Source organism: Balaenoptera musculus, chromosome 19, assembly GCF_009873245.2.
Source record: "Balaenoptera musculus isolate JJ_BM4_2016_0621 chromosome 19, mBalMus1.pri.v3, whole genome shotgun sequence".
Classification (NCBI taxonomy): domain Eukaryota; kingdom Metazoa; phylum Chordata; class Mammalia; order Artiodactyla; family Balaenopteridae; genus Balaenoptera; species Balaenoptera musculus.
Genome location: NC_045803.1, coordinates 14,291,968 through 14,301,557, shown reverse-complemented (window position 1 = coordinate 14,301,557; position 9,590 = coordinate 14,291,968). Strand labels below are relative to the sequence as shown.

At 48.9% G+C, this 9,590-nt stretch overlaps 1 protein-coding gene across 1 annotated transcript; it reads left to right on the top strand.

The window, feature by feature from the left end:
* Window positions 1–1,110: 1,110 nt before the first annotated feature.
* LOC118885668 (galectin-7-like) lies at window positions 1,111–3,502 on the top strand. Its single transcript, XM_036834523.1, has 4 exons — window positions 1,111–1,217; window positions 1,635–1,723; window positions 2,487–2,688; window positions 3,314–3,502. The coding sequence occupies exons 1-4, from the start codon at window positions 1,203–1,205 to the stop codon at window positions 3,425–3,427; spliced, it is 420 nt and encodes a 139-aa protein (XP_036690418.1). The 5' UTR covers window positions 1,111–1,202; the 3' UTR covers window positions 3,428–3,502.
* The last annotated feature ends 6,088 nt before the right edge of the window (window positions 3,503–9,590 follow it).

The following is a 9,590-nucleotide window of genomic DNA, read 5'->3' as shown; positions in this document are numbered from 1 at the left end:
ATCAAGGAAGCCAGAGACACAGTCCCCATGGTTCTGCACAGCTGTGTTTTTTGGGCAAACTGCTTCTCATTTCTGAGCCTCAGTTTCCTTATCTGTCAAATAAGGGGGATCAATGGCCCTCCTTCAGTGGCCTGTCTGAGATCAGTGGTCTCTCGCACATGCTAAAAAGGCCGGAGGCTTCGTTAATGGCAGCTGTGTTATCTTTTATTCCTTCTTTCATCCATATTAACAGAGCACTTATGTGTGCCAGGCACTGCACTAGGCACCAAGGAGACAGCCTTGACCATCAGGCAAAATATCCTGCCCCTCTGAGCTCCCTTTTCTATTATTATTGTTGTTGCCATGGTTATTATTATATTACAGAAGCATAAACTGGAATTTCAGTGCAGACACATCCTTAGCCCTAGTCAGCAGGTCCCAACCTGGGAGAGAGGGTCCAGAGTTGCAGCCCACAGCTTAGCCTCTCAGGACTCGAGTTTTCCATGATGAAATGGGCATGAGAGTGTTTTCTCTCCGCCAGGCACCAGGAAGGTAAGGCTGGAGGGATGGTGGCTCAATGAGCCTTCTCTGATGTGTTTTTTTTTTAATAAATGTATTTATTTATTTTTGGCTGTGTTGGGTCTTCGTTGCTGCACACAGGCTTTCTCTAGCTGTGGCGAGCACGGGTTTCTCATTGCAGTGGCTTCTCTTGTTGCACAGCACGGGCTCTAGGCCTGCGGGCTTCAATAGTTGTGGCACTCGGGCTCAGTAGCTGTGGCACGCAGGCTCAGTAGTTGTGGCTCGCAGACTCTAGAGCGGAGGCTCAGTAGTTGTGGTGCACGAGCTTAGTTGCCCTGAGGCATGTGGGATCTTCCTGGACCAGGGATCGAACCTGTGTGCACTCCCCTGGCAGGTGGATTCTTAACCACTGCACTGCCAGGGAAGTCCCTATAATGTTATTATTATTGTTAACTGTTCCTATCATTATTAGCTCAGAGGAGAGGGACCGTACACCTGGGAATACTCAGGGATTGCAGGGGTGTCAGAGGCCCTAGAAGGAGGGTGCTGGCCAGCATGGCCCCAGGGCCAGGGTCTGTGCCAGGTGTGGGTGGTGGGTGTGGAAAGGGGTGATGGTGAGTCATCAGGGCCAGCCACGCCCTGCTTTTACTTAAGGTCCCAGCAGCCATACCCACCACCACCACTGCCTGTCCGCTGTTCCAACCATGGCAGGGAGATATGTGAGTGCTTCGGGGGTGTGGAGGTGGGGAGGTTTTGGACCGAAGGCTGCACCGGAATGGGGTAGCGGCTGGGGCTTGGCTGAGGTCTCCTGTTTCAAGGAGAAAGTGGGTGTTCGGGCGTGCTATGACGTTCTGGGCTGTTGCTTCTGGGTTGACCCAATCCATCCCATGCTCCCATCTCCCCCTTGGTGTTTCCCCCTTACTTTCTACCTCTCTGAATATCTTCCTGTTGATTCTTTGTGTTCCGCTCTCCAACCCTTTCCCTACGCCTGGCTCTCTTTCCTTTGCCTCTGTGCCCTTTCTGCTCTCTGATTCTGCTGGTCTGGGTCCTGGTCATGTTCTCCCCGGCGCTGACCCATCTGTCTCTCTCCTCTGCCTCCCTGATCCACTTTGGCCCCCGCACTCCTGCTGCTACAGAATGTGCCTTACAGGACCTTGGTGCCCGAGGGCTTCGGAGTCGGCACCATGATGATTGTTCGTGGTGTTGTGCACACCAGGGCTGACAGGTGAGACCCCCAAGCCTCAGCAGTAAGGGGTGGGAGGTCTCCAGGCTCAGCTGACCCGACTTCTTACAGCCCAGAGAACGAAGCCCCAGGCCAACTTTGCCCACCAGGATCTTGGAATCCCCAGGCTATTTCCCACCTTCTGGAATCTGATGTCTTCACTCATTTGTCCCAGGACAGTGTACCTGGGGTCCCTGCATCCTTCTAAGAATCTGGGGGATCCAGGGCAATCCAAGGTTCTTACTTATAATCCTATGACTTCCAGTCTGAGTCTGAAGCAACTGTGGAAAAACAGCCTGTGAGTCAGAGGTGCCCTGGGCACCTGGGAGGCCTCAGCAATCAAACCTATGACTTCCTGGGTCGGGAGCGTCAGGATTTCTGGGAATCTACGGTGCCTGGGAATACTGGGGTCCCTGGTGTTGTCCCCAGCCCTCTGGGCATTGGGGGATCAGGAGCACTCTGGTTGGGAACAGGAGAACACTTGGGAACCAGGAGCACCCTGGTCTTCAGGACCATGACTCCTTGGCAACTCCCAGACTCTGGAAATGAGGGGGACCCAGGCCGTAGTCCAGTGCCCCTCGCCTAGGTGGATGTGTGTCCAGGTCCCCAGTTGGTTTCTGGATGTCCTGGGATCTGGGCTCCTTGGCCCCCAGTCCACCACCCCTCCTTCACTGGCGTGTGGCTCTCAGGTCCCTGTAAACTTGGATGTGCTCTGGCAATCGGTAAGTCCTCTCTCCGACGCCCCCTCCCATCCGCCACATACCAGGTTCTACATAAACCTGCTGTGCAGTGACGAGCCGGAGAGTGAGACCGTCCTGCATTTCAACCCCCGGCTGGATGAATCCTCGGTGGTCTTCAACACCCTGGAGTGTGGTGCCTGGGGGTCGGAGGAGCGTGGCTTAAGCATTCCCTTCCATCGTGGGCATCCCTTCTCCCTGCTCCTCATCGCCAGCAGAAAAGGCTTCAAGGTGCGTCTCTGCCACAGGGGTGGCCGCCAACACCCGGGTCTCTTCCCTTGGCAAGGCCAGGAAGGCCCTTGGCGGAGGTGGGGAGCAAAGGCGCGGCCAAGGCTGGGCAGGGCGTCCCCAGTCCCTCACCTCCCGTGGCGCAAGCGCACTGAGGGCAGGCGTATGGCGGTGGCAAGGACGCGAGAGCAAGAGCCCAAAGGGTGGGTGTCCAGCGGGGAGGCGTGGACATCCCGGACCCTATTCCCTGTCCACTGGTGTCTGACGTAGCGGCTCTGGGGCAGGGGAATGGATGGGTTGGGAGACAGGACCCAAAATAAGTCCCAGCAGGGAGTGGTCGCTGTAGACCCTCCACCACCCAGGCCGTTCTCCACTTTCAATCTGTGCGTCACAGTGAGGCGGTGGACGCGGGCACCGCGGAGACCACATCCACCGCCAAAGCTTAAAAAGCACTCCCGTGCCAACAATGAACTCATTGAATCCTCACGGCAAGGGCTTAGAATCAAGAGTAGCCCTTTTCCTTAATGCGGGGTTGCGTGGGTGCCGAGGTCACGCAGCGTGGGTACGAGTCGGGAATGACCCCGCAGTCGCCTCGGGAACCCTAAACCCTGTCTCCTCGCCCCTGCAGGTTGTGGTCGGGGACTCGGAATACCACCACTTCATCTACCGGCTCCCACCAGAGCGCGCGTTCGTTGTGGAGGTGGGCGGGGACGTGCAGCTGGAGTTGGTGGAGATCTTCTGAGCCTTCCCAGGAGGGCGGGTGAGGACGGGGTGCAGGGGTCTTGGGTGGCAAATAAAGTCTTAGCTTCTCATCTGTGCGCCTCCTGTGTGTCTGTGTCTCCTTCACATAGACGAGGATAGCAGGCTCAGGGAGGTGAAGTCACTGACTAAGGGTCACACAGCGATTGCGTGGCCGGGGCGGGTCCTGGCCTGGATCTCCGAGGGCACTTTGTGTCCCTGGAGGCCTGAGAAGTGTCACGATCTGGCGGGGGTGGGGCTTTGGCTTGCCCCCCTGCAGCACTTTGCGAAGCAGCCAGATGGTAATGCGGTGGGGGGCGACTTTAGGGAAGTTGCAGGGGCCCAAGCCATCCCTTGGCGCCCGCTCCCTGGGTGTAAGGGACCCCCCAATCGGTACGTCTGCAAACAGGTCCCTTGGAGACCCCAGGTGCGTGAATCTCAGGCTACCTGCGCCGATGTCCCTCTTCTTGCCTCTCACCGGTTTCACCTACCTACTGGCACCTGTAGACGGGTGGCGCGGGATGGGGCTTGGAGGCAGATCCGGGCCTCGCCTGCCTCCCATCTGTTCAGGAGTCAGGACAGGCCTCCGACGGTCGCGCCCCGGGGCAGACACGCACTGAAGCTGCAGCCTCCCCGCGGAGAAGACGGGGAACGCGAACGGCCGGGCTCCTGTGTCCCGGCTGCCGTCGAGCGTGTTCACATACTTCGTCCATCTGGGCTCGCCCGACGGCCCCGAGACCCCGGCCCTCCCCGAGATTCTAGGGGGTAGGGGGAGTTGGGTATATACAGACGCCCAGTCACCCCCGACCGCCAGGTGGGGATTTTCTGGTTTCTGGGGGTCGCTGGGTCGCCGGGTCGCCCTTGAATAGCTGTGGTTGGCGGGGGAGCCGGGACCAAGCGAGCGCCCCCAGCCTCGCACCCTCAGCGAGGGGCTCGCAGCTGCCGTGGTTCGCAGCTGCGGATGGAGCCGGGGGGTGGGGGGGTGGGGGGGGGGCGGCGGGCAGCGTGCCAGCAGCCCGGGTTTGGGCCCGGGTCTCGGAAAGTCCGGATCCGCACCCCTGGCGGATGTACCTCAGGCTTCCGGCCCGGACTCCGGCCAAAGTGTGACAGACAGATCTCCCCCCTTCCCTTGGGCCGCTGCAGAAGTTGCGGTTTAAAAACGGAGGCTCAGGGCTTCCCTGGTGGTGCAGTGGTTTAGAATCTGCCTGCCAATGCAGGGGACACGGGTTCGAGCCCTGATCCAGGAGGATCCCACGTGCCGCGGAGCAGCTGGGCTTGTGAGCCACAATTACTGAGCCTGCGCGTCTGGAGCCTGTGCTCCGCAACAAGAGAGGCTGCGATAGTGAGAGGCCCGCGCACCGCGATGAAGAGTGGCCCCCACTTGCCGCAACTGGAGAAAGCCCTCGCACAGAAACGAAGACCCAACACAGCCAAAAATAAATAAATAAACAAATACTTAAAAAAAAAAACCACGGAGGCTCAGCAAGTGGGGCTGCTTGCCGACTGAACCTGAAACAGCCAGGGTGGTGGGAAGACCAAACCCTGCCGCGGGACTTGAGCTTTTTCTGGACCCGTTTTTCTGCCCCTTGAGACCCTTCGGCTGAAGCCACCTCACCCCCATGCCCGGCCCTTGAGAGTGTATCTCTGGGTGGGTCGTGGAATGAAGGACACCCTCTCCCACTGGAGGACCCAGGAAAGTCTGAATTCCCCTGGTCCCAGGGCTCATTATGTTTATTTTTATTTTTATTTGCCTGTTAAAGGAATTATATATATATACTATCACTTTTAATATATATATAATTTTTAATATATATAATTTTTAAAATATATGTATTAATTTAAAGATATACCTACAGTACAAATTTCAAAGTATGCAGTGGAAAATATAGTTGTTGGCACAACTGGTAAAGGTGGTTGGGGTCTCGGAATAGATGGTAGTTATCCATCTGTTAATCTGTTAATTATGGTAGTTATCCATCTATTAATCTGTTAATTACGGTAGTTATCCATCTGTTTAATCTGTTATCCATCTGTTAATTTCCTGATTCTCACTGTTGCCTTACAGTGGACATGCAAGAGGATGTTCTCGTTTGTAGAAATACACAATAAAGTATTTGAAGGTGATTAGGAAGCATGTTGGCAACTTATTCTCAAATGAGTGTAGGGAAAAAAATGTTTGTACTGTACTTACAACTTTCTGTGTTAGTCATTTCAAAATAAAAAAACTATAAATATATAAAATATGTATGTGAAAGTCCTCCTTTATAAGAGCAAACTTCTGTTACCCGTGTCTTTATTTCTTGTGTATCTTTCCAAAACTCTCTGCACTTCTAAACACATGTATATGCAATTTTTTTCCCTCCTTGCATAAAATTGAGCATCTTTCACCTACTCACCTCTTTTTTGTCACTTAGCAATATATGTGCATAGTTTGATGTGTATATTTGATGTATTGACCCTTTTATCATGATGAAACGTCCTTTGTCTCTAGTAAAATTTCTTTTAACATCTATTGTGTCTGACACTAATTTTGTCCTTCTACTCTCTTATGGTTACTGATTGCATAGTACTTCTTTTCTCATCCTTTTACCTTCAACTTATTTATGTCTTAGATCTAAAGTGTGTCTTTTGTAGATAGCATATACTTGGGTCTTGTTTTCTTATCCAGGCTGAAAATGTATTATTCTCTGTAGCTTCATAACAAATTATCCCAGTAACATCATAAAATAACACATATTTATTGTCTTACAGTTGCTGAAGTTAGGAACCTAGGAGTGGCTTAACTAGGTTGTGGTGCTGAGTTTTCAAGCAGTTACAGTCAAACTATAAGTGAAGTTGCTAGCACCCGAAAGAAGTTTTGGCAAACTATGGCTGTTGGTTAAAGCCACCCATTACCTGTTTTAGTAAGGCTCACAACCTAAGAATGTTTTTCACATTTTAAAATAGCTGAAAAAAAATGAAAAGAAGAATAACATTCCTTAACACTTCAAATGATGCGAAATTCAAATTTCAGTGTCCATAAATAAAGTTTTATTGGGACACAGCCATGCTCTTTCATTTATGTATAGCCTACTGGCTGCTTTTGTGCTTCACCCGTGGAGTTCGGGAGCTGCAACAGAGACTGGGTCACCCACAATGCCTAACATATTTACTATGTGACCATTATAGAAAATGTCTGCAACCCCTGCTCTAAAGGCTTGACTGGGATTGGAGGAGCTTCTTCTAAGAGGGCTCACACACATGGATGTTGGCAGGAGTTTTCAGTTTCTTGTCACATGAACACTTACGTGGGACCGTTCAAGAAGTTACTGACTCCTCCCGGGGGAGTCATTGAGAAATGGGAGAGCAAGAGAGCAAGCCAAGACAGAAGCTGTAGTGTCTCTTATATCCCAGTTTGAGAAGTGACATACTATCAGTTCTGCCATATTCTATTGATGAAATGTAGTCACACATACCAACCCTGGTATCATTTGGGAGGGGTTCACACAAGGGTGTGAATATCATTGGAGGCCAGTTTGGAAGCTGACCACCACGGACGATCTCTGACTTTTTTTTTTTTTTTTTTTTTTTTTTTTTGGCTGCGTTGGGTCTCTGTTGCTGCGCGTGGGCTTTCTCTAGTTGCGGTGTGCCAACTTCTCACTGCAGTGGCTTCTCTTGTTGCGGGGCACAGGCTCTAGGCGTGTGGGCTTCAGTATTTGTGGCATGCGGGCTCTAGAGCACAGGCTCAGTAGTTGTGGCGCACGGGCTTAGCTGCTCCGCGGCATGTGGGATCTTCCCGGACCAGGGCTCGAACCCATGTCCCCTGCACTGGCAGGCGGATTCTTAACTACTTCGTCACCAGGGAAGCCCCGATCTCTGACTTTTGGTTGGAATGTTTATTTCATTCACACTTGATGTTGTGATTGATATAGTTGGCTTCATGGCTGCCATCTTGCTATTTGTTTTTACTCTGTTAGTCCTTCACTACCTGCCTTTGTGTTAAACAATTTTTAGTATACCATTTAAATTCCTCTGTTGTTTTTTTTTAAACTGTATATTTTGAAAGCTGGTTTTTAAATGGTCACTCTAGGGATGACAATATACATTGTAAATGATCACAGTCAACTTTATGTTAATACAGATTTAATTCCAGTAAAATATAGCAGCATTGCTCCAAAATATCTCCATTTCCCACCTTATTTTGTGCTATTGTTGTTATATATATCACATTCATATATGTTATACACTCTACAATATAGTGTTATAATTTTCACTTCTACAATCACATTTTTAAAGAAAATAGAAGAAAAAATAAAAGAAATTTTATTTAAATAATTTTGAAAAATATTTATCCACATATTCATAATTTCTAGGATTCTTTATTTCTTCCTGTGGATTTGATGTCATTTTCTTTCAGTGTGAAGGACTTCCTTAGTATTCCCTACAGGGAAGTCTGCTAGCAATGAATTCTCAGTTTTTGTCTATCTCAGAATATTTTTCTTTTGCCTTCAGTTTTTTGTTGGTTTTTTTTTTCTTCTTAACGTTTGCCTTCAGTTTTTAAATATAGTTTTGTTGAGTATAGAATTACTGACAGTTTTCTTTTGTTTAGCACTTTGAATAAATCATTCAACTGCCTTCTGGCCTTCATTGTTTCTATGAAAATTTAGCTGTGAATCGTACTGCTTTCCCCTATACATGAAGAGTTGTTTTTCACTTATAGCTTTCAAATTTTTCTTTGTCTTTTTTTTTTGTTTGTTTTCTTCCAGCAGTTCAACTATGATGGGTCTCGGTATGGATCTCTTTGTATTTATCCTACTTGCAGTTCATTGAGCTTCTTGGATCTAGAAACTAATGTCTTTCATAAAATTGGGTAAGTTTTCAGCCATTATTTCTTCAAACATATTGCAGCAGTGATAGAAAACTAAACATGACCTCTCCAGCTCTCTGGGGGACCCTCTCCCTGTGCCCCTCTAGGCTCGTGACTGATGTATCTCATGACAGCCATCCCTGGGCAGTGACTGTTAAGTAAGGGAGGAGGGAGCCCAGAAGGAGAAGACTGCCTCAGACTGGAGGCTGCCCAGGGCAGCCCTCCTCCCTTCCTGACCTCCTCAGCAGCCATCCAGGGTCTGAGGGCCCCCAGAACATCTTTGATCAATGTTTGACAAATCCATAGAATCATTTGGAGAACTCAATGAAAATATTGATGCCCAGGACCCACTACAGATTTACTAGGCTAGAACATATGAAATTATTGATATTTAACCACTTTTAACCTACAAAAATGGCATTTTTGTGGTTTAACCTAATCATGGTCTGGGTTGGGGTCAGGTATCAATATTTCTTAAAAGCTCCCCAGGGGATTGCAATGTAGGACTGTTTAAGAACTAGACTAGGTGAATGAATGAGACAATAAACTGAATGAGTAATTGAACAGACAGTGACAAATGACTGGATATGTGAACAAGCGAGTGAGTGAATGAATAAGAGTGAATAAATGGATGCATGAAAGTGTAAATAAATGAACAAATTATTAAATCAACACAAAGATGATGATAAAAGGATGTTTGAATGAATGACACATGGTTAGTGGACAGATGAAGAGATAAATGGATGGATAAATAATTGGAAATGGATGGAGGAATAGATCATGAAGAGAAGAATGGATGACTGGATAGATAAAAAATGGACAAATGGATGGATGGATGGATGTGCTGGAAGGCAGAGAACTGCATGGACAAATGAAGGAGGGAGTGAAGAGATGAAAGGATGAATGAAATTTGGACGTAAGGATGGCTGAGTGAATAGACATATGGACTAATAAATAAGTAGTTAGATGTCTGAATGGATGGATGGTCAGATGGATGGGTGAATGGCTGAATGATGAATGGATGAACAAACAGCTAAAATGGAGAGGTAGAGTGGATGGATTGTTGAATGTTTAGATGGATGGATGAACATATGCTTGGATGAATGTTTGGAAAGATTGATGGATGACGAGATAGATGGATGGAAGGATGAATGGATGGGTGGATGGATGAAGGGATGGATGAAAAGATGGCTGGACAAACAGACGGATAGATGGATTGGTGAGTGGCTAGATGGTTGGATGTTGAATGGGTATATGGAATTTTGGTTGGATGGATGCAGGGTGGATGGGACAACAGGCTGTATAGTGGCTGAGCACGTAG